The following is a 24,309-nucleotide window of genomic DNA, read 5'->3' as shown; positions in this document are numbered from 1 at the left end:
AAGTACTAACTTGATCGTCGGAGGCGGAGCTCCTACCACCCGGAGTCTCCGTTGTTTTGCAGGTACAGGGGCAAACGGATCAATCCTCGAGCTGTAACTCTCCCGAGGGACAAAAACACCCAAAACATTTGGCGTCGTTTGTGGGGAGAGTACCTCAAGGATGGTTCAAGAGTCTGTACCGCCTCCCGACCCCAAAGCTATCCAGGCGGAGGTCTTTACAGATGATGAGGATGATGATCCTCAAGTTAAAACGTACATAGCTAAAGATGTCTCTCTCATCACTAAGCGCATCCGTCCCAGAGAGACACTGGAACGCGGTGAAAGCCAGGCGGGTACCAGTAGGTCCCTTGTTCAGCCGGAAGGGGAAACCCAGTCGGCAAGAGGTCAGGCTCCAATCACCAGAGATGAGTTCATGAAATTCATGACGAGTTTCAAGGGTGAGATCAAGGACATGATCGAAAAGAAAACGGCTGGCTTTAGCAAGGGTCAGCCGGCCAAGAAGTCTCCTCGAACTGCGAGGAAGAAGCCAGTCAGGGACAGGCAGCCAACTCCGCATCCAAAGGACAAGACAGCCGCAACCCTTGACTGGTCCAAGATCCTTCTTCCCCAGAAGGGTCCAAGGAGTCCCCGCGCGGGAAAATTAACCGGTGGGTAGCAAAAAATCTATCCCTGATGCTCGACAAATCATCGAGCGCAGGAGAAGTCAGCAGCTGTCTGAGTCAGCCTCTACTTCGAGCTTTCCAGACAGCTTCAAAAACACATCTGCAGGGAATATTCAATCCTTGCATGAGACCATACAGGCGGTAATACCGTCCATTCTGGCCCTCAGATGATTGGGAACGCACCGTATGTACCCCCTATGGTCTACGATCCGTATTCTCCTCACTTCATGCAGCCGGCCCTCTTTGGGGGTCAGGCGGCATATAACGTCCAGCCTTTGGACTGGCAGCTCCGTCTGCTCAAACTTGGTGAACAGACTTCTGCCTTCACCAAGGAGATAACCGAGGTGACACAGCCGGCCAAGGTTAAGAATGTATTGGTTGGTGCTTATGATGGTACCATCAACCCGGAGGACCACCTCATGGCCTACTCTAACCTCATGCACATGTAGGGACCGGAGGATGCTATGTGGTACCGATGCTTCCCGGCTACATTGAAGGGAAGCTGCCAAAGTTAAAAAGTTGCTAGACGCTGGGTTCATTCGGCCATGTAACTTCCCTAAGTGGGTTGCGAACGTGGTGCTTGTAAAGAAGTCGAATGGTACCTGGCGTATGTGTGTTGCTTACACAAACCTCAACAAGGCATGTCCAAAGGAAAATTACCCGCTTCCAAAGATCGACAGTTTGGTTGACTCTATAGCCGGGCATGCCTTGATGAGTTTTATAGATGCCTACTCCGGCTTCCATCAGAAACCCCTGTGGAAAAAAGATCAAGAAAAGACGCCCTTCGTCACTGATCAGGGGTTATTCTATTATACGGTGATGTCGTTTGGCTTGAAGAATGCGCTGGCTACTTTCCAACGGATGATTAATACAGTCTTCATTAATCAGATTGGAAGGAATGTAGAGGCTTACATTGATGACATGATAGTCAAATCCAAGCTACAGACGGATCACCTTACTGATCTCCGAGAAACCTTCACCACACTCAAGCGGCATAAGGTCATGTTAAATCCCAAGAAGTGTGTTTTTGGTGTTGAGTCTGGGAAGTTTCTCAGATTCCTGATTGACCAAAGGGGGATAGAGGCTAACCCCGAGAAGATATAGGCGGTGATTGACATGAAGTCACCCTGCACTGTCAAGGAAGTTCAGAGGCTTACCGGTTGTCTGGCTGCGCTTGAGAGATTCCTCAGCCGGTCAGGTGACAAATGCCTTTACTTCTTCCAAGCAAACAGGAAGAAGACTAGATTTGAATGGGGAGATGATGCTGAGGTGGCCTTTCAAAAATTGAAAGAACACTTACACTCCTTGCCAAGGCTTGTTAGCCCTCTACCAATGGAGATGCTCTATATGTACCTAGCCGTCTCAGATCATGCCCTTAGTGCTGTTCTCCTTGCTGAGAGAGACGGCAATCAGCTCCCGGTCTATTTCATTAGCCATGTGCTTAGAAATGCTGAACTCCGGTACCCCATGGTTGAAAAATTTGGCCTTGCTCTTTACATGGCTGTCAAGAAGTTGAAACCATACTTCTTGGTATATCCGGTGGTGATCTACACAAATCAACCCCTCAAGCGGCCAATGACAACCTTGGACTCATCCGGTAGAATGCTCAAATGGGCTATTGAAATGCAAAGTCTTGAAATCGCTTACGAACCAAGGAAGGCAGTGAAGGGTCAGGCATTTGCCGACTTCATTGTCGAAATGACAAGGCCGGTTGCTCCGGATAACCTTGATCAGGTTTGGAAGGTGCATGTAGACGAGAGCTCTACTATGAACGCCTGTGGTGCAGGCATAATCTATGAATCCCCGGAAAGGGACAAATATGAGTATGCACTACGGTTCAAGTTCCAGGCCTCAAACAACGAGGCGGAATATGAAGCCTTGCTAGCCGGTATCCGCATGTGTAAGGCGGCAGGGGCAACAAAAATTGACACCTGCTCTGATTCTCAGTTGGTCGTTAACCAATACCATGGTGAATATGAAGCCACCCATCCGTCTATGGTATTTGATAATGGACATCAATTTGAGACGCCTCAGCTCAAAACTTGGTTGGAAGATCAAGGGATCTCACATTGTTTTCCATCAGTCGGCCGACCCCAAGCAAACGGCCAAGTTAAAGCCTTCAACAAACTCATCTCAGACGGTATTAAGAAGAAAATTGAAAGAGCCGATGGTTTGTGGGCTAAAGAGTTGATTCATGTCCTATAGTCATGCTATATGATGAAGAGGCAAACTGGGAGGCCATGCGGCTAGCATTGGACTCACTCCCAGAGCGCATGGGCAATGCTGCCTTGCGTCATGAGATTTATCGTCTGAGAATGACTCGTGCCTATAACAAGAGAGTGCACAAACGGCCCTTGAAAGTCGGGGACTTTGTGTTACGAAAAAAGGAGGCAACCGGTAGGGCCAATGAGCATGGAAAGCTAACTCCTAATTGGGAAGGCCCCTACCGGATCTATGAAGAAGTAAGAAACAGCACCTACCGCCTAGAAACTCCAGACGACAGGCGGCTGCCTAGATCTTGGAATGTAGATAACTTGAAAAAGTACTTCTTCTAAGACTTGTAAATTTTTGTAAATAAAAAGCCTATCAATGCAAAGTTGCCTTTTGTTTTCAATGTTAATTGCTTTGTATAAATACATGCGCAACCATAATGCTACCGCCTGTTGAAAACACAGACGATCTATTGAATAAATAAGCTAGTTAAAAACCTAGCGGCTAATCTAATATTTAAAAATTGGTGGACCAACCAGTGCAATGCACAGACGGCCCCTATAATAAGTAAAACCAAGCTAAGTTAAGAGAATTAGTGGCTAAAATAACATTCAAACCGAGGCCAATGGCCGGATGCAAACTTATTTTATAAATTCGTCTGCTCCTATTTGAGTATGGCATCCGGCGATGCCCCTCCAGGTGTTATCGTCCCAGAGGGCATCCTATCGTTTGCTCTACAAGCATATGCAGACGGTAGAGATTGAACGACCAAATTGGTCAACTCATAGCTGTTTGACCAAAACAATCTAAAAGAATGATTAAGCTTAACACCGGATGTCAAGTGACATCAGCTGGTTAATTACTGAAGTTCTCTATTAGGTTGTTCAACAAAATTGTACTAGTTACCCCAATGGGGCAGACGAATCGGGTGCAATGGATTGCAGGTATCCCAGACAACCATGGGGTCCATCAGGCAGGCGGACAATATGTTCCTTGCTCCACTAACTGTCAGGCGGCGATATCCCGTCTGGCTCACAAAGAAGTTATATACGAACACCCGGTTGGGTAAAACGGCTGTCGTTGGCGGCTGTGTACTTGGTTTGGGGCAATCACTACTGTGATTGATTGACTTAGGAATATTCCATACTCTTTAAAGTATCAAGCATACCAAACTCAATCAATCAAAGTACTGAAACTAACCACACAGCCGCCAGGGGCAAGAGTAGCCGGTATACTATCTGAACTGCCGCATGCTTTAAAAAGTTGGGCTAAAATTCGAAAATTGAAACGAAATAGCAAATTCATCAAACCGACTCAGTCGGAAAATTTCATTCAAGCCGGTAAAAACCGGGTATTAATGTTTACCGGATAACATCCAGGACAAAATAAAAATTGTCACCCGACTCCTCAGTCGGTAAAAATACACAAGTACTCTGCACGCAGGCCGGAAAAGCATAAATTTGGCATACTGCCGCAGAAAATTCAAGGCTGGGCCACCTGGTTCTCCTCTTTGGGATTCTCCCCATCAGATTGAAGCTCAATGGCTTCACCTTCTTCGGGGAGCTCCTTGGCAGGTTCCTCAAGCTCAGCGTTTGCCCAGGCCTCGAAGGACTCGAGCTCCGGCTCCCCCTTCTCTCTTAAATACACTACATTTTCAGCATATTGAAAAGCCAGAGCCCACAAACCATAGTCCTTGTTGGGGTAGAGAGCTTCCCAAGCGATCTTCATCCGGGCGTCGGAGTCCGCTTCATTTTCGGCAATCAGGCGGTCTTGCTCCGCCTCGATTGTTGCCTTGATATTCACTTGGACTCGCTCCGCATCCTTCTTCAGCCTCTCAACCTCCGCCTTAAGCTTTACATTCTCCTGGGAGGCACCCTGCAAGGCCTTGAGGTCTTCCTCCGCCTTCTTGAAGCTGGTTTCAGCCGTGTTGGCCTTCTCCTTAGCCTCATCCAGGGCTTTATGAAGACCCTTGATCTGTTCCGCCTGTTGCATCAATTCGGCTTTAGTTTCAAGTTCATTAATTGTACATTGATATTCAGCAATATCTTGAGAATCCCTAGCTGATCTAGTGGCTCTCTTTATCTCCTCCCTCTTCCGGGCATATGGCCGTTTGAGTCCATCAACCCTGAGCATGGCCTGTAGACACAAACGGCGTCATTCATGCGGGATAAATTATACTTAGTTCCAGCAAAGGGGAATAAGTTATACCTCAGACATGAGTGCAGTGATACGTTCAACATTGAACGTCTCAATGCCCGAGATGGCATCCTTCTCCTTCTTGGGAACGGCTGCCAGCATGGATCGGGCATGCGCCTAGACATCCGGCCATCGGGGGGATTGATCTGCACCATATGTGAAAGGGGGTGAGTGAGCTATATAGGCGGCACCAGCTTGATGCCGGCTGTCGGACGAAGAAGTCTGTTGAGAGTGAGATTTCACTCGCAATGGCCATCCCAGCTCAGGCGGGGATTCGAAGGGATTGTATTTACTTTCAGGAGCTTGGGGGATTGCACCACCCCCAGGCGCTGAGAGGCCGGATGGGACCATATCAAAGCCCACTCCAAAGCCTCCAATGGTGACATTTCTCCCCCCGACGCGGAGGCGGGTCTTCTCAGAAGAGCCTTCAGGGCCCATCTTACCTGAAGCCGCTTTGGCGGATTTTGCAGGCTTGGGTTGGGTGGAGGCGGTCTCATCCCGTCCTCGTTTAGCTAAGTTCTTAGTAAAGGACCTAGGTGCCTCTCCACCCTGCAATTAGCGAAGTATTAAATACACAACCGGCAATGTCTGTTGGAAAAAATAGCTCAATAGTTAGACGGTTCTTTACCTCAGCCTTCAGCTTGGCGGCCTTAGCCTCCGCCAGGTCCTTCCGGATTTGTGCAGAGGACCGTTTGGGAGTCTTCTCATCAACCACCATGTTCAAAGCTTCTTCTGCAAAAATAATGAACACATGATTAGTGCAAAATCATAATTGGCTAACAATAGTACAAGCGGAGTTAAACCGGATGTATATCAAACATACGCTTTGGAAACATCGTGCTAAGCCCACAGGCGGATAAGAACGCCTCATCTCTAAACCATGTGCTCATGGGAATCCAATTATTAAGGACCTTTATTACGTCCCCGGTTGAGAGTGTCTCCGTATGGAGCTCAAAAAACTTGGTTTCCATGATAGCGTCATACTCGTCCCCTGGAATCCGGGGAAGGGCACATTTGCGACCTAGTAGGTCGGGCTTTTTATTATACCGGCGCAGCTCCCAATTCTCTCGACGGGTTGGGGCAGACAGCAGATAGAAACGTGTTTTCCAACCGTCATATTTGGACACTTTGTCCAATGTCATTTAGTACTGAGGGAGAGTGGTCAAGGTGTGCCACGCCCTCCAACTGCCTGGGTTGCGGCTAAGATAGTGCATGTGAGCAAAAGCCTCCCAGCTGGGATTCAAGTCTTGCATCTCACAGGTGGCAACATACCCTAGAATATTAGCCCATGAATTCGGGGAGAGCCGCCAAACGCCCAGGCCATAACCCCTGAGTATGGCTCTCACAGCATGGTGAAGCGGGAACCGGAGGCCTGCTAGGAATGCCGCCTCATAGCATCCAAAGTAGGCGTTGGCGTTCTCCTGGTCATCTTTCCAAGAGATGTTGCCTAGCTCAGGCGGCACCTGGATAGTATATCCATTTCCCAGAGGTCGTTTCTGTACAAAGCTTTCAATGCCTCTTAGCATTGCCCGCCTGTCTTTAGCGGATATATGGATCTGAAAGGGATCATCCTTTGCTTCCCATTTTTTCCTCTTTTCGGCCTCGCTATCCTCAAGCGAGGAAAGAGGGGCATCACTATCATCCTCAGAGCTAGACCATGAGGCGGAGCTTTCTTCGTCTCCCGTGTCGCCGGCTGACCCCGATGCAGACTCTTCCCCGTCTCTATCTTCGGGGCCAGCTTCATCAAGGTTCATTTGGGAGACGGCTCCCTCTCCTTCTCTACCCTCATCGTATAAGATTGTGTCACTTGGGGTTCTAGGAATCCCAGATGGGGAATATTCCCCTGAGCTTTCATAGCTCTCTGACCCCTCAACCGGGGTTACCTCATCAGACGACACTTCCAAAGTACCGTCTCTTCGACGCTGCGGTGGGTGTCTATTTAGTTCTAGCCATCGTGTCCTGCACAGACACATAGATGGTCGGTTGAGGAGTATAAAATTGCTCCATGTACCCAAAGCCGGCACTCCCAGTCCTAGACTCAGCCGTACTAGGAGACCGGCTGACTACTGACCTTGGCTGTGCCGTGTGTGTTGGTGATGAGTCCATTTATTGAATGAATTGAAGCAAATGCAAATGAGCTGAAGGGAGTAGAGGCGGTACCTTACGTTTGTCTTTAAAAGGGGGGCAAACGGTGATGACCGACTAAGATGCTGCTGAAGTCGACTTTACTTGCTTGGGGCACAGGCGGTCGTAAACCGGCTAATGCAGGCGGAAAGTGAACAACGCTTGTGCACGCGGGCAGACAACATATTTTCTCTCTCTAGGATTGGTGATTTTCTCTCTCTAGAATGTTTTGGAAACGTCCAAAATGAGGGGGGTAAATTGTGTATTTATAGAGGGGTAAAAAACAGGGGCATCCTGGTAATTTCCCTAGAATGTGAAAGGTTAAATTTTCACAGTAAAAAAAAACTATTTTCTATGGCTGAGTGACATGTGTCACAGATGCCACGTGGCACGCCACGTTACATCTGTGAGGGGCAAATGTTTTGGGTAATTTTACCCATGCCACGTGGGCCAATCAAGTCCTGACACGTGTCATATTTTGGTTGGTCCGAATTGGACCAGTCTCCATTTGACACGTGTCCCTCCTAGAGTTTGGGAGAAAAAAGCGGCCTTCAAGGGCCCAAATCCCGAGAAAGCCGTAATATGGCGCAGCCTAGCAGAGCTAGGTTAGAGTGACCTAATCAGGGGCACGTTTCCCCATGACCCTATAAATAGGGAGATTCCCCCATTTTCGGGTCAGGAATTAATTATTACAGCAGACCCTACATTCTCTTACATCAGAGAAGCACCAGATCTCGGAATCCAAGAAGATCTCACTTTTCATTTTTCGCACCTTTTCCTACCCACATTCAAGTACTAACTTGATCGTCGGAGGCGGAGCTCCTACCACCCGGAGTCTTCGTTGTTTTGCAAATACAAGCGCAAACGGATCAGTCCTCGAGCTGTAACTCTCCCGAGGGACAAAAACACCCAAAACAAAAGCCTCGGCCTCTTTTTTCTCAGCCTTTTCGAGTTTTTTTTATTCTTCTCTCCTCGGCTTCTTGAGCCTTTTCCTCTCTCAAGCAAACAATCTCTTCTTGAAGTTGTTCTATGGTTGACATTGTTGTTGGACTAGAATGGGTTGTCAAAGGGAGATGGTTTGAAAGGGGTGAATTATTTGATGGCAAATGTAGAATGCGAGCACCTGGGAGTCTTTGTTCCCAAGCTTGGTAACCAGCCCTAAAGGAAGTACAAGAATTTAAGAAAACCGATATGCTCGTTTATTTTTAGAAAAAAGAAAGAAAATAAAAAAGAAGGAAGGAAGAAAAGACGCAAAACATATTCGAAAGGGTAACATCACCTTTTAACAATTCATTAATAATGATATTGTTTTCACGAGCCAATTGTTCTTGAGGAATCAAAATGATCTCGTAGCAGAAGGCGCGCGTAAGAGACTAAGTCGCACGCGAATGGCGCGCACAGCCCTAGGGCTTGTGCTGGGTGTGGTCGCGCAACTTATCGAGTTGCGCGCGCCACTTATTCATATAGGATTTTTTTTCGAACAGTTTTTTTTTTTTTGTCCCTTTTTTTACGGTATTCGCTATTACACACTTATATTTTTTTTATGATATCCTTCGAATGTGACTCAAAATTACGAAGGGACAACTTCGTAATTGGGAACCTAAACCAAAACTAAAAAGCTATCCTAAACACATCACAAATAGTTATGTAATCATATAAGCATACAATAAAGCCATTAAACCACATAATGTCATTCTAAGGTCGAAGCTTGGGTGTCCAAAGGTACCATATCTTAAGAAACGATGCACAAATCAATCACTCAACATGTTGACCCATGACATAGTTCTCCCAACATTTTATTGCTGATATGGGTGGGATGATTGTTATTGATTTCGAGATAGAAGCCTAGTGTTGGAAACCCCTAGTCAATGAGCCAATCCCCAATGGTTATATTGTGCTATGATTATGCATGATGCAATGTTGCTTGTTAGGTTTTTACTTTTGTGGAAGAAAGGAAGATATTATGCGTTCAAGTCTCGCTCTCTAACTAGAGATTATCCAAGTTAATTCTCTTTACTACCCATAGGTAACCTAGTGTTGGAAACCTTGGACCATAACTAAAAATTAATCTTGTAACCTCTAAGTCCCCAGTGGAGTCGCCACTGTAAGGAGGGTGTGCCCATCGTAGGGGATCCTTCTCCTTTATGCCCATGCTCTTTAAAAGCTTAGGACTTTACACTTTTTAGGGTGTATTAGGATTTGAATTCTTGACTGTTTGGCAGTCCTTGAATTAGAGTTGATCATATCATTACGCTTTTTTGCAAGAAACTAGTAAGGAGTTGCCAATGAGTTTTAGGAAAACCCATAAACCTCGTTCATGCCTTTCTAGCTCCCAAGTAGAGTTCAAGGGATATTTAGCATGAATCATAAGTTTACCTATGCCCAAATTGGTCTACTTATACCAGAAATGAGTTCGGGAGCGAGGGTACTAAAATAACGTTCCCTTTAGGAGAGAATCGCTATTCTAGCCCTAGTGCGGCCTCTACTAGCTCTTCCTTTTCCACAATTTCATTACCAAACAATATTGCAACATGATACCTAAAACTAAGTTAGTTGATTTTATTTACATGCATTAACCACGTAGGAATTACATTACAAAAGTCATCATTCTTATTTAATTCAAATTTGTAAAAAGAACAATAAATAAACAAGATTAGCCTTGACTTAGGTGATAAAACAACAATTAATTATTCCAATTCTAGTCTTTAATTAACATAAGATACTATGTGAAATTAATTAATTAAAAAATTGTTTAAAGTGATCAAACAACACTAATTAATCAATTAAAGTTATTTGAACAATTAAAGAAAAGTGATTTATCCAAGTGCTCGGGAAACTAACCACTTTTCCTTGCTAGATCTTTGTTTAGAACACTTATGGACTCTTTGTTCGGGAACCTCCACCGTAAGGACAAGTAATAAAGGGGTGAGTGTTTAGGATAAGAAGGTGATTAGTACACAAGTTCTCAAAGTTTCTACCAATTTTTTAGATTAATTTATGTGTGTCAAAGTCTCGTATTGAGCCCCTATTTATAAGGAATGGGTGCATTTAGGGTTTTGAACATTCTGCCACAGTAGGTGGCGCGCACATCTCAGAAAGTCGCGAGCACCTGCTGCGAGCAAGTAATTTAGATGCGCTGCTATGGCAGCGCAACTGATAGTCTTATGCGTGGCTTTATGGTAGGATTTGATTTAGTATCTTTGAGAAATTCTGAATATCCCGCGAGCGCATTAAAGAAGGTTGCGTTGGTTGTCACGCACACCTTTTGGGTTGCGTGCGCCGGGCTAGAGCGACTCCCGAGTTGCGTGTGGTTTTTCATGCGACAACCCTGGATTTTAACCTAGGCGCCTCTAAGTCTGTCAAATTAGGTTTAATCTCAGGATTAGGGCCTAATTATTGATCGGGCTTAGTTTAAATTGACTTTGGTTCATTTTGTTTTGGGTCAGGCTAGTTGTTTTGCATTTTCATGACTTAATTAGTGGTCCATAAGTATCCCTCACGTTGATCCAACAAAAGATGATTTTATTTATCATCATAGCACTTTCGATCGGGATAGGAGGCCAAAAGTAGGTGTCTACAATTTGCTTTGAATTGCTCTTGCAAACTTAGGTTATAAGAAATTATGCCAAATACCTAAAATATCATAGCAATGGTCTATTTTTCAGTAATTCTACAATAAAATCTCCTTTCTTTGTTCAATGAAAATCCTACACTTTATTTAGCTTATATCATTTTAAAAATATAGGCTTCGAGCAGATCAAATGACTAACTAAAGTTCCTCTAATAACCATAGCTCATCCTTTATCAAATTTGAACTATATAAAGGTGAGGGGGTGAAACTCGAAACATGTTTATACATTATGCTTAACATCAACTTTTTAGTAAGTGTATAAAAGCCTACCTAACAAGCTTCCAGTATTAGGTTAATTCAACCATAACAACTAAACATCCACTCGCGCACGTAGACTCGCCTAGTAAATAAAAAATTGAAAACAAAAAACAATGTCAAATAAGCCCTAAATTTTCAAAAACAAAATTATCACAAAAAAATAAGATTAATCAAAAGTTAGAATTATTGCAAAATAATAAAAAGTTAGGATTATTCAAAATAAATTGAACAAAGTTAGAATTATTAAAAAGAATTATTTTCCTTAATTAAATACAATAATAACATGATTTTATACGAGGAAGCCCCAGTTAATCTTTAAAATAAACAAAATTTGTTTATTATATGACATTTTGTGTTGATTTATTTATCAAAATTGTTATGTGATAAACAAATTTTGTGTATCCCAGAGATTAATTTGTATTTACCCATTTTGTACCTTATAAGAAAAAAAAACAAAACAAAATTTGTGTAATGCGGGTATATTTGAAAAACTAACCCTTTGTCTGCCCAATTTTGATATTTCTTCCGGTCGAACTACTTTGCTTTGGTTGCTTCCTTCCTTCCTGTTATCACTCTTTCACTCTCTTTTAAGGGTTTTTATTTTGCGCCTTCCTCCTCCACTTCGACTCTCCTCTCTTCTGTGTAACCCTCTTTTTCTCTCTCCTCTTCGTTTTCCTCCATTTTCGATCATCAATGGCTTCCTCCGACTCTCGCAATCCCATCACTGTTACTCCTCCCAACCAGATCGCCAAAGGTATTTCCTTTTTCTTCTTCTTCACTCCTTTTTTCTCTCTCCTATTTTCCCCATTTCGAGTTTCTAGGGTTTTCACCATTCTTCGTCTATTTTACTACTTTAATGGAGTTTAATTGCTACTAATGGGGTTCCTTTTTTGTATTTTCGTTTGTTTTCTTATGTAAATTAGTAAAACCCTAATTTTCTTTTGAACATTTTTGGGCTTTTTCTTCAATTAGTTTTTTTTTTTTTTTTTTATTTATTTAAATTTTTTATTATTGGATTTTTTTAGAAATTCGGTTGCAATAATATCTTATTTGCTTAAATGCGAAAACTTTCTGCCATTCTCTTTAAATTTATACAAAGTTTTAAACTTTGTAGCAAGACAAGGATTTGATTCTGCCGCCATTGATTTTGTAGTATAAAACTCTCTTAAATAGTCAGGGTTTTTGGATGTTGACCTCGTGAGTTAGTTTTTGTCTCATTTTTCTGAGTGTTTTTGCATTATAAAATTTCTGGGGTTTAACTTCTGAGTTGATGTATTTTCCCCTAATTGCTTTTTTTTCTGTGAAAGTGGGATGTGTTTAGCCGTTTTTGTTTTTTAAAAGAGTAATATATGAGGTTGAGGATTATAAATTTGGTTAAAATGTGTCGACTGAGTATAAGAATGTAATTTTCATCTTCCTGGAAATGGGGTCTAGGTATGTTTGCAGCATTATCTTAAATAATAGGATTGTGACAGGGTTTTTGTAAACCTGTTACTTCCTTTTAAACCAATTGGATATGTGCTAGCTCAAAAATATGGATTTACGAATGTTTTGAAAGGATTCAGTGGAGTGTGAAATGGTGATTATCGTTTTGTTTATATGTACACAATGGTTAAAATGATAGGAAGGGTGTTGAGAGGAGTTGGAAATAGTAATTATTGTTTTGTTTTTATGTGCACAATGGTTTAAATGATAGGAAAAGTGTTTATATTAATAGTGATTTTGTATTAGGGTGGTAGTAGGGAAAGTGAGAGAGTGTTAGGAGTGATGGCGGAGGAGATGGAAAAAGGGCGGTAATGTTATGGTAAAAGGTGCAAGGTTGGTGTTTGATGGTGAGGGCGAGTGATGTTGATGGGTGAGGAAGAAATCGATAGTATGTTTGGAAATTTTTGGTGTTACCCGCATTAGATTTTTTTATTTGAACTGTGTAGCTTGAGTGCTTCACTTTTTATGTTTGTACACTATTATGGAATATGGATGGTGTTAGTGGTAAGCTTGAGATTTTGTGATTTTAAAAAATAAAATAAAATAAGTCATTGCATTTGGGATCATACACAGTAATCTCTAGCTCAACATTTAAGTACTGGATTTGAAAGAGTTTTTTTGGAGGTTCCTGTGCACAACACTAGAATGTAAATGTTATCTGGAGAACTTAAAACCTCAATGTATTCAATTAAAGTGGTTGTCTGGTTGATTTTTTTGTTAGATAGGTGTCAATAAACTTTACTACGTAAGTACGTATGGGCTAAATGGAAAGAAAGTGGGATCCCTTGAGGCCCATAATTTATGCCATTATCACAATAATTCAGCAAATTTATCCCTACCTTATAAAAAGTAGAAACATATTCTTATGAATAGTGTAATGCCAATTATACCCTTCAAAATGTGTATTTACATACATACCCTCATTAATATGTTGATGCTATTTTAATGAATAGTGTTTAGACAATTATACCCTCTAAAATATTTATGTACTTTTATGCTTTCATAAATGTTAGTTGTCTTGAACATTTATACCACCTAAATATAGTTGATTACATATTTTCTCTTATTGTTTTTTTTTTAGGAAAAATATCTCTTATTGTTAATTTAACTAATTTTGTGATTTAAAAGCCAAACCAAAAAACACCTTCAAGATATGGCTAGTTATCGCGCGTTAGCTGCCCTAGTTGTTAGAATAAGCAGAAAAACCTTAAATTATACCTAACTTACAAATGGTCCAAAATTAGTAAAGACGCCAACATGTAAATTATACCTAACGATCTGTCAGTATTCGTATCTTCATATGAGTGAGTCTCAGTTCTCCTTAAGTAATTATTTTTTTTAAGCAAAAGCTACTATAGTTGACTTTAGCATACGCACGAAATGAGTACCCAAACCAAAGTTTTGATCTTTCTATCTCTCTTGCTCTCCTTTTGTTGGTATTATCTTTGCTTTTCTATGTGCTTATGGTGCATAGACATATCCAATATATTAAGGTTAGGCTCCACTTTTGCCATGAAATGATAGGATATGCAATTTTATATATGCGTCAGCTGAGGTTGAGGAGGCTAGATACTCTGTTGTAGTGTACGTCTTTCGTATGGTATAATGAGCTTTTGTTGAATGCAATACATTCTCACATTTTAAATTGCTAGACTAGAATATGTAGTTAACATGTTAGAAACTGCTCATCTTAAACAATTTTCTGCCTCTGGTGGAGAATGGTAGATCTTAAAGAATAAAACTGCTTTTTAGTAATAAGCTTGTCTACATTTTTACTTTTTACCTTTTTTTAAATTTATTTATGTATTTTGCAGATTTCCCTGGGCCAGACAATCCTATTCCGCTTTCACCTCAATGGCTCCTCCCTAAGCCAGGCGAGACTAAGACTGGGATGTCACAAGGGGTTTGTATAATTATCTCTACTTTTTGTGGGTAGTGTTATGCAATTGATTTTCTTTTGTAATGAACTTAAGATTAACCTTGCTTTGTATCTTGCATGATGATTTTTATATTTGTACAGGGAAATCGCCCAAGTCCTTATCCTGGATACGGTGATGGCCCAGATGTCATCAAGCCTCCAGGACATGGTGAGGAGATTCATGATAGCCAGAAGAAAAAGGATGTTTTCAGACCAACTTTTCTTGATCAAGAATCTGGGCGTCGTGATCGCTGGCGTGATGAAGAAAGGGACACTAACCCATTAGGTCGTAGAGACCGTTGGAGGGAGGGAGAAAAAGAGATTGGTGACGGTCGGAAGACTGACCGGTGGATTGATAACCCGTCCAGTAAGAACTTTGGAGAAGCACGTCGAGTTCCAGCTGACAGATGGGCTGATCCTAGTAGGGAGAATAACTATGATCAGCGCCGTGAGAGTAAGTGGAACACACGCTGGGGTCCCGATGATAAAGAGATGGATAAGTGGACTGATGCTGGGAAACATGGTGACATGCCTCAAGATAAAGGGCAGTCACTTACAGCTGCTAGTCATGGGAAGGATGAGAGGGATGGTGATCATCATCGGCCATGGAGGCCTAGCTCTTTGCAAAATCGTGCAAAAGCAGAACCACCACATCACCAGCCTCAAATGACTAGCAAAGAAGGTCCTACATTTGGCCATGGGAGAGGTCGTGGGGATAATGCAACTTTTTCTGTTGGTCGTGGAAGGGCTACTTTTGGTGCTGGGAGCATCAGTAACTATTCTGTTCATTCTCATTCCTCAGTTTTTAATTCTGACAGAGGTGATAATGGTCATGAAGAACCCTCTCCTTTCAGTTATAATAGGACAAAGTTGCTTGATATTTATCGGCTGACCGAGATAAAATCTTCAAATAAGATATTGGATGGATTGAAGCAAGTTTCCTCTCTTACTCAGGAAGAACCTCTGGAGCCTCTGGCACTATGTGCACCTACTTCAGAAGAATCCGTAAGTTAAATATATGCTATTATGGTGTGACTTTCAGTGTTATCATTCTCATGTTTGGTTATACTACTTAGGTTATTATGAAGGGAATTGACAGGGGGGAAATAGTAAGCAGTGGTGCACCCCAGAATTCTAAGGATGGATCTGCTGGACGAAGCTCAAATGATTTTGCTCAATCAAGGCGAATAAAACATGGTACCAATTGTGTGTGTTGTTTCATTTAACAATGTTGTTTTATATTCCTTTCATTAGTAGTTTATGACACTTTTTTCTAATGCAGTTACTCAAATTTAATTCTTGTCTTTTTGACAGGCAGCAGAGATGATGTATCTCTACCTCCCGATGAAGCCCATGTTAAAGGTACATATGGCTCAAATGTCACGATGGATGGCAGTGAAAGTCATCAGATGTATGCTGAGAATAAATATAGAGTTCCAGGTATTACCTTTTGTCAATATTTTCTTAGCTTGTTTATAGATGTTTCTAATTTCCACATGGGGTATGATGACTAGGGCTTGCTGATTAAATTTACAGGGCAATGCACTAATTTTTTTGTCCTCATTGTTTAAATTTAGTTGAAAATTTTGTTACCAATCTTTTAACTTAATTTGGATTTAGTTTGATTAGATCATCATTACTGTTGTGTGTGATTTAAGTTTGACAAATATTATTATAATATATTATCAATTAATGAACCATATGAATCATATCTAAATAGGTTTGATGATTAAAAAGTAAATACTGGAACAGTTTTACATTCTTCTTCATAATTTTTATTTTAACACTCGCTTAGCACACTTTTTACTGGTGACTTTGAGAGATTATTGAAGCTAAATGGACAATTGGACTGATATCACATCACCAATAACCCAACATTTTCTTCTTACCATTGTTCAAGTCTTTTAGCTATTTCTATTCTTCTCACTAATGTGTGTCAATGGGATGTTCCGATAAAGAAAATGAAGCATGGTCTTACCCATTATTTAAACTGTTATCTTGATTTGAGATTTCTTCACTTTGTACAAAAATAAGTCTGAGAATTGTTATATGTAATTTAGATCATAGAATACTCTGCTTCATTTTTGTCAGTTAAAGTGGTTATGGATGTGGGTTCAGTTTCATCATTTACTTGGATTATGTGAGGGGTGATAGGAGGAATGCTTGCTTTGTTTTTTAGGTATTGCTTATGGGTGGATAGAATCTAGTGACAGCTGCAATGGAGTTGCATTATTCTATTTGCATCCTTTTGGCAACTTGATTCTCTTTCAGTTTGTGTTGAAGTCATAATAGGGGAATGAAAAAAATAAAAGTAAAAAAATCTTTGGTGTATGATTTGGACTAATGGTGTGTGCTATTTGATAATGTGCTCTTAGCTTGTGTGAATTGAGCTGCATTTATGACTTTATGTGTCTTTTATTTTGTTTGTTGCTAGCTGATCATCTAGATGTATATTTCTTTGCTTGAAAGCAGCTGCAAGAGATGATGATTCTTCTTTAAAGAAGGGTGATGAAGTCACTGATAACAAAGATTCTGGCATCAAGGGACGTGTTTATCCTCAGTCGGGAACTCCTTGGAGATCACCTTTGCTGGAAGAGCATGCAAATGCTCACTCACGTGATTGGTTTAATAGTCCAAGTGGTGTTCGCTCTAGAAGCTCTGACATTAGCTGGACACAAGCACCAAAAGATAGCTCTAATGTTTTACCTGATTCATCTTATGCTCACAATGAACTCAAATGGCAAGCTGGTGAAGATTCTGCTGTCAGAAAACATCCTGCTATGACAGCTGATCGGGAGCAAGAAACAAGTAAACTCTTACAGCCTTCTCCGGAGGACATGCTTCTTTATTATAAAGATCCACAAGGTCAAGTTCAGGGTCCCTTTTCAGGTAGTGATATAATTGGGTGGTTTGAGGCTGGGTATTTTGGCATAGACTTACGAGTTCGGACAGTAAATGCTCCAATTGACTCTGCATTCTTCTTACTTGGTGACGTGATGCCCCACTTACGAGCTAAGGCAAGGCCACCACCTGGGTTTAATACAGCAAAGCAGAATGAGGTAGCGGATGTATCTAGCATTCCTGGTTTAAGTGGATTTGGGAAGCCCCTTCCTGTTCCTACTGGGGGTGATTTGCTTGGAAATGAGCATAGGCTTACCCGCGGAACGTCAACAGAAGCAGAGAACAAATTTCTGGAGTCATTGATGGCTGGAGATGTCAGCAGTTCTCACATGGAGAGATTTGTCTCGAAAGGTTGCTACCATGGCTAGTTATTGATAGAATAATGTTTTTATTTATCTGCAATTTGTTTTGGGGATTTGCTAATATTTCATAATGTTATTTTATTTAATTTATTATTTTTGCTATGATATGCAGGACTGCAAGGATTTGTAGGACAGACTTCGAGTGGTATGCCTCCCCCGGGGGCTGAAAGTGCAGATGCCCTCAACCTCTTGGCCCAAAGAATGAACCTAGAACGACAAAAATCATTGAATCAATCTTATCCGTACTGGCCGAATAGAGATGGAGCCCCTGTAGTTCCAAGCCCTGACATTGTTAGGAACTCTTCTGTGCCACAGGCTAATCTCCATTCAGCGATTGGTGATATTCCCCAACAATCTCTTCCTCAGAATGTTGAGATGATGTCCATTCTTCAAGGATTGTCTGATAGGCCTTCTAGTGGGGTGAACAACGGATTAAGTGGTTGGCCAAATTTCTCTGTACAAGGTGGCATCGATCCATTTAAAGATAAAATTGACTTGCATCATGGACAGAATTTTCCTCAAGTGCCATATGGAATGCAACAGCATAAGCTGCAGCCACAAAATCATCCATCCATGACAAATTTACTTGCCCAGTCTCTGGACAACCCTGCCATTGTGCCTGACAAGCTACTCTCAGCTGGTCTTACGCAGGACCCTCAAGCATTAAATATGTTACAGCAGCAGTATCTGCTGCAATTACAATCTCAACAGGCCGTCCCAGGACAGCTGTCATTGCTGGATAAGATTCTACTGCTTAAACAGCAACAAAAACATGAGGAGCAGCAACAGTTATTGCGACAGCAACAACTGTTGCTTTCTCAGGTTCTGTCTGAGCAGCAGCTTGTTCAACGCTTTGGTGATCCAGCTTTTGGACAATTACAAACATCTGCATCACCTATTGGAAATACACCTGGTGACCAATCTTTGGCTCAGCTCTCACCATCAATGTTCCAAACTAACTCTCAAGTTCCTGTTTCTGGTGTGCCAGATGATAGGAATATCAGCATTGCCAATATGCCTCCAAAACTTTCTCAGGATTTGGGTCATCAAGTACCTGCAGAGGGCTCTTCTTTGCACCTACCTCATCAAATGTTAGGAATGCCTCAGAATAATTGGCCGTCTATGTCAACACATTCCGATAGCAATAAGAACCACTCTTTATCATCAGGATCAGAAATAATGGAAAATACTGCCCCCTCTGAAGCAATGGAGAAACCTTTGAGTGCTGCTGAAATTGAACATTCCAATTCTGATTTAAGTGCACCGTCTTTCTCGGACCAGGTGGTGGAGAGCGATTCAAAAACAGCCCCACTTCCTACTTTGGCTGCAGACACAGGGATGAGTTTGTCAACTGCTGATTTTGTACCTTTAGAGTTTTCTGAATCATCTGCTAGCAGATCCTCTGTGGACCCTCAGGGAAATGAGATGAAGCTTACGTCTGCCAGTGCTCCCGAGGAAAACTCTGTCAAAGAGAGTCGTGAAGAGCTATCAGCTTCAAAAGAAGTAAAGAACGTTGAAGCACGTGAGGTTAAGAAAACTTCTGATAAGAAATCAAGAAAGCTCAAGTCTTCCAAGGCACAACCATCTCCTGACCAGGGGAAGGGGGCTTCCAAAGTGTCTAATGTGCAGAAATCTAAGCAATCTGAAGCTGAAGGAGCACTTAGTGCAAACAAGTTGGATGTGTCTGTCACTGCCAAAGGTGCATTTGATGGAAGGCCTATGGAGATGGCTAGGGAAATAGAGAATACACCAGAAATTGATCTTTCTACTTCACCTAATCATACTGGCAGTGCTTTTGAATCTATGGAAGGCAAAGGTGAACAGAAACAGAGTGATTCTACTACACAGAGAAGTGCTCAGGTAAATTCTGCTCAGAGGGCTTGGAAACCAGCTGTTTCTGTGAAGCCAAAGTCACTTTTAGAAATTCAACAAGAAGAGCAGAAGAGAGCACAGATGGAGATCCCTGGTTCTACTGTCTCTGCCTCTGTTAGTCCTATGAGTTTCTCCTCTCCTTGGGGTGGAGTGGTTGCTCATGTGGAACTGAAAGTGGGTAAAGAAATTCACATAGATAGTAATATTAGTGAGCATATGGGTAAAATGGAGTTACCAAAGAGCAAGAAGAGTGGGTTACATGATCTTTTGGCTGCAGAAGTTCTAGCAAAGTCTAGCAACAGAAGTACTGTGACTGACAATTCTGTAAGTCTCCCTCCTTTACCAACAATGTCTAGTCAGCCAGATGTGGTTGATAATGATAATTTTATTGAGGCTAAAGATACCAAGAAGAGTCGCAAGAAAGCTGCAAAGGCTAAAGTTGCTGGTGGAAAGGTTTCAGCATCAGTGTCTTCTGCTGATGTGGCTGTTGTATCCAGTTCTGTTGAGAAAGTAAAAAGTACTAAGCATATACAAGCTGTAAAGGAAGTATTGCCTGTTCCACCATCTGGTCCATCTCTGGGAGACTTTGTTCCATGGAAGGGTGAATCAACTAGCCCTTCTCCAGCTCCTGTATGGTCTTCAGATTCTGGTAAATTTCCCAAACCCACATCGCTGAGGGACATTTTGAAAGAACAGGGGAAGAAAGGAACTCCAGCTCAGCAGTACGCACCAACATCAACTCCGCCAAAACTTAATACCACTCAGACGCGACCAGGCTCTTGGTCAGTTTCAGCTTCTTCCCCATCAAAATCTGCATCTCCTGTTCAGGTCAATTCCCAACTCTCTACACAATCCAAGTATAAAGGAGAAGATGATCTGTTTTGGGGTCCACCGGATCAATCAAAGCAAGAAGCCAAACAGTAAGTTTTTCCCAACATACATTTGTCTTACATTCCTTTTCAGCTTTTTTTTTTTCCCTGGCAGTATTAATGGACAGTGGCTTTTCATGGGATTATATTTTGTTGCTATTACTCATAACTGAGTAGTTTTCTTATGTGAAGTATGCAACTGACTCTTGCATTAGCTAATAAGTCATGTTGGGTAATACTATTATGTTAATAAATTTTCATTACTGATGATTGTAGACATGCAATGGTGTATAAGTGCATGTGGGAGCACTAGATGAGATTGACGTGAATGCTTTTAGCTCAAGCGATTGGTTCTCTATGCTTCCTTTTTTTCCGTTTTCTTTTAAATTTAAGTTGTACCGTGTTGTTCAGTTTTAGAAATCTTTTTACTCCTTCTGTCCCCAATTGAAATTCGCATTTAACCTATACCCCTCCCCCCTCTCCTTTTTTTTCAGTAAACACAGTGGAAGACCCAAGTTTTTTGTTCATCAAATTAAGTATTATTTCTATCTCATTTACCTTACAAGTGACCAAAATTCAATAACTCCATAGTTGCCTGAAAATTTTGGCCATTCTTTTCTTCCTTCATATATATTCTTATTCCAATCCCATTATGCCCAAAGTCATTCTTCTCTCTTCTATGGTGTATAAGTGCATGTGGGAGCACTATTCATACATTTCTCTTTAACTATTTTTGTGTTTAATGCATAAGAAAAGATAATGTGGGATGTTATTAGATTTATATTTTTTTTGTTCTCCCAGTGTCATATTTCTATAATTTTCACTAAAAGCAAGTTAAAGGACAAAGTTTTACATTGGCAAGCTTGAAACTCTAAATAGTGCAAAAAGATGGAGGAAGTGTTATTTAATCGTCTCTCTCTTCATGACCAAAACTATGACCAGTGGCTGGCCTTGCTCTTATAATAACTGAAAACCCCACTGTCATGCTCACCTTTAGTTAGCCAAGCTCCACTTTGTTATATTTTTATTCACCTTCTTAACATGTGTGCTAGAAGATTTGGGAATGGGAGTAACTTAAACTAAAAGCATTGAAGGAAGTAGGTGGAAGATTGCTATTTAATTGAAAGCTTAAGGTTAAGTGATTTATAGGGGAAGGTCATTGAAGATGTAGCCAAAGCTGGTCATTTGATGGTGGAAAACTCTTGCGAAACCATCTTATCTAGAGTGGCATCTACTATTTTTTTTCTTTCATTGGTAGATTGCTATTAAAGGTCTAGACTCTAACCATGCATTGGATTTTTGGATTTGGGGCTGAGGTGAATTCAAATTGGGGTAGCAATTTAATTTGAAATAGGTTTAATTTGAAATAGACAATGTATGTTTTTGTAAGTGTGTGTGACTGCCCAAATTAAAGTGAACCCAAGTTCAAATGTGTTCCTTCCATTCGTTATGAAAATACATTTGGGTAATATACACATTTATAGGAATTTTAATGCAATGCATTGGTTTTGAAGCAAACAATAAATATGGCAATGATATTCAAACTAACAATTGATATTTTAATGTTAAATAATATTGCATACATTAAGCTATGTGACCAAGATAGTCAAACGTAGGCAGTATAATGAATCACAATGAGCATATGTTTTTGTTTAATTTTTATTTTTTAATGATATTGTATGTTTTTGGGTGAGAGTTAGAAGTGGGGCTAGTTCCTTTTTACACTTTTCATTCTGTTGTTAGTGTAGGGACAACATTAACAAGGATTTTAAGTTCTACCATGTTTTCTATTCAGTATTCGTGCTTACTTGAGAAATACTATGATATTTTAATTTAGTGATCTTTGCTGGATGCATGTTAAATCATGCGACCAACATTCGCCTCTTTGAAAGATTTTACGTACAAGTTAAAAGTTTCATAATTATAGGCATGTTGCAAATATTGCATAAACACTGGAATATCTTGTGTAAGTTCCCTTGAGAATTTGGGAGTGACAATTGCGACTCCTTAATTTGCTATCTAGGATATATATATTAAACTTTCTTATTTTTTCTAGATATAGAAGTCAGTGAATGAGTACAAAAGGGCTGTTTTTCTGTAATCTATTGATTATTATCATTGCACTTCAAATTTTGAACTGGTCAGCAGCATGTTGTGTGTAACCAAATGAGAAAAAATAAAAAAAAATCAAAGGCCTCTAAAAGAGTTTGAACTTCTCCTGTAGACCACATTGTATTCTGGTAGGCGTGGTAGCTTTATTTGTTCAATCTTCTATAATAATATAATGTTTGATCTTTTTATGTGTTAGAGCTTCATTTTGATGTTTTTTGATTTATACTTTTCTGAGACAACAAAGCACCTGCTGATTGATATTTTTGAAAACGGATCAGCTGCTAAAAAGAGATTTTAACTTGTTCTCCTCAATGATGTTCTCTGTGAGTAGGTCAGTCTTTCCTCAACTTGGCAACAAAGGGAGTTTGGTAGCCAAAAGCACTCCTGTAAAAGGAACTCCTGCAGCATCTATCAGCCAACAAAAGTCCACTGGTAGCAGGGCTGTGGAGCACAGTATTACATCTTCACCTGTCTCTTCTCAGGTTTCTGGGAAAGGGAAACGAGATGGAAGTACTAAGCACTTGGGTGAGTATTAACCTTTCTAAACTGAGATTGAATTAAACTTCTTTTCTATCTTTAGCATGCCCTTACCTTTGCTGTATACCGGTGTATAGAGGCAATGGACTTCAGACATTGGTGTGAGACTGAATCAGTTCGGCTTACTGGAAGCAAGGGTATGAAATGCTGCATTTATTGTCTTTTATATTTTCTCTGTTTATTTTTGGATGACCTTATGTTAATATTAGCTTCATTCAATTATGGTTGATTTTTCTAGCAGTGGATTTACATTTTGATCATATCAGTGATACATCTATGCAATTTGGAATGCCCTTTTTGCTTACACTAAAATATTTCACTCTTTTCAGACACGAGTTTCCTAGAATTTTGCTTGAAGCAGTCCAGATCTGAGGCTGAGACACTTCTTGTAGAAAATCTTGGATCTTTTGATCCAAATCATGAATTTATTGAGAAGTTTTTGAATTACATGGAGATGCTGTCAGCGGATGTGCTGGAGCTTGCCTTTCAAAGTTGGAATGATCTGAAGGCCTATAACAATGGTGCTAGAGACATGAATTCCGACTATTCACGTGGAAGAGACTTAGATAGAGACGGTGTAGTGAGTGCTGATGGGTCGACTAAAGGAGGGAAAAAGAAGGGAAAGAAAGGAAAGAAGGTGAGCCCTGCTGTATTGGGGTTCAATGTTGTGAGCAACCGCATCATGATGGGTGAAATCCAGACCTTGGAAGATTAAAAGAGGTGCTCGTTTTGTAAATACATTTGTCTGGACTTTTTGTAAATGGTTTTCCTTTTTAGGCCTTCTATTCCTCTCCATTATAGAGCAACGGAAGCAGTTACCAGTCTGTCCGCCGCTTAAGCCAATTTTGTGTACTTGTATCTTGTAAGGGCCCTTTATTTTGTGGCTTCACATAGAACTAACGAGCTTTTGTTCTAATTCAGGTAAACCTTTTTTGACCTTTTGGCCGCTTTGTTTTTCTTTTTCAAAATATTTTTTAATTTGTATTAATAGAGATAGAACAGCCCATATTCTTGTAGCCATGACATAGTGAACGTAGATGGACTGAAATTCATGTTGACTTGTATGCTTTTCATGATATATTAATAGGCTAATGTTAGTGACTAACTGTGCAGTTTTAAATTTGCTATAATTTTATGCTTGCTATTTATTTTATATTTTGTAATGTGTGAG

General features: G+C 40.8%; 1 protein-coding gene across 2 annotated transcripts; it reads left to right on the top strand.

Annotated features, from left to right (window-relative positions):
- Positions 1-11,616: 11,616 nt before the first annotated feature.
- LOC145586313 (protein ESSENTIAL FOR POTEXVIRUS ACCUMULATION 1-like) lies at positions 11,617-24,243 on the top strand. Of its 2 annotated transcripts, none has more exons than XM_081643102.1 (10): positions 11,617-11,836; positions 14,382-14,470; positions 14,588-15,490; positions 15,562-15,682; positions 15,800-15,925; positions 16,958-17,737; positions 17,861-20,540; positions 22,933-23,126; positions 23,216-23,275; positions 23,468-24,243. In XM_081643102.1, exons 1-10 carry the CDS (start codon positions 11,776-11,778, stop codon positions 23,851-23,853), a joined length of 5,400 nt encoding a protein of 1,799 aa, XP_081499228.1. In that variant the 5' UTR covers positions 11,617-11,775; the 3' UTR covers positions 23,854-24,243. The 2 variants fall into 2 exon arrangements, with proteins under 2 accessions (XP_081499228.1, XP_081499227.1); XM_081643101.1 differs by having other exon boundaries at positions 15,562-15,691.
- Positions 24,244-24,309: the final 66 nt, after the last annotated feature.

This window comes from Chenopodium album, chromosome 16, assembly GCF_948465745.1.
Source record: "Chenopodium album chromosome 16, dcCheAlbu1.1, whole genome shotgun sequence".
In the NCBI taxonomy this organism is placed as follows: domain Eukaryota; kingdom Viridiplantae; phylum Streptophyta; class Magnoliopsida; order Caryophyllales; family Amaranthaceae; genus Chenopodium; species Chenopodium album.
Note: the sequence above shows the minus strand (reverse complement) of the source record. Positions and strands in the feature narration are given on the sequence as shown.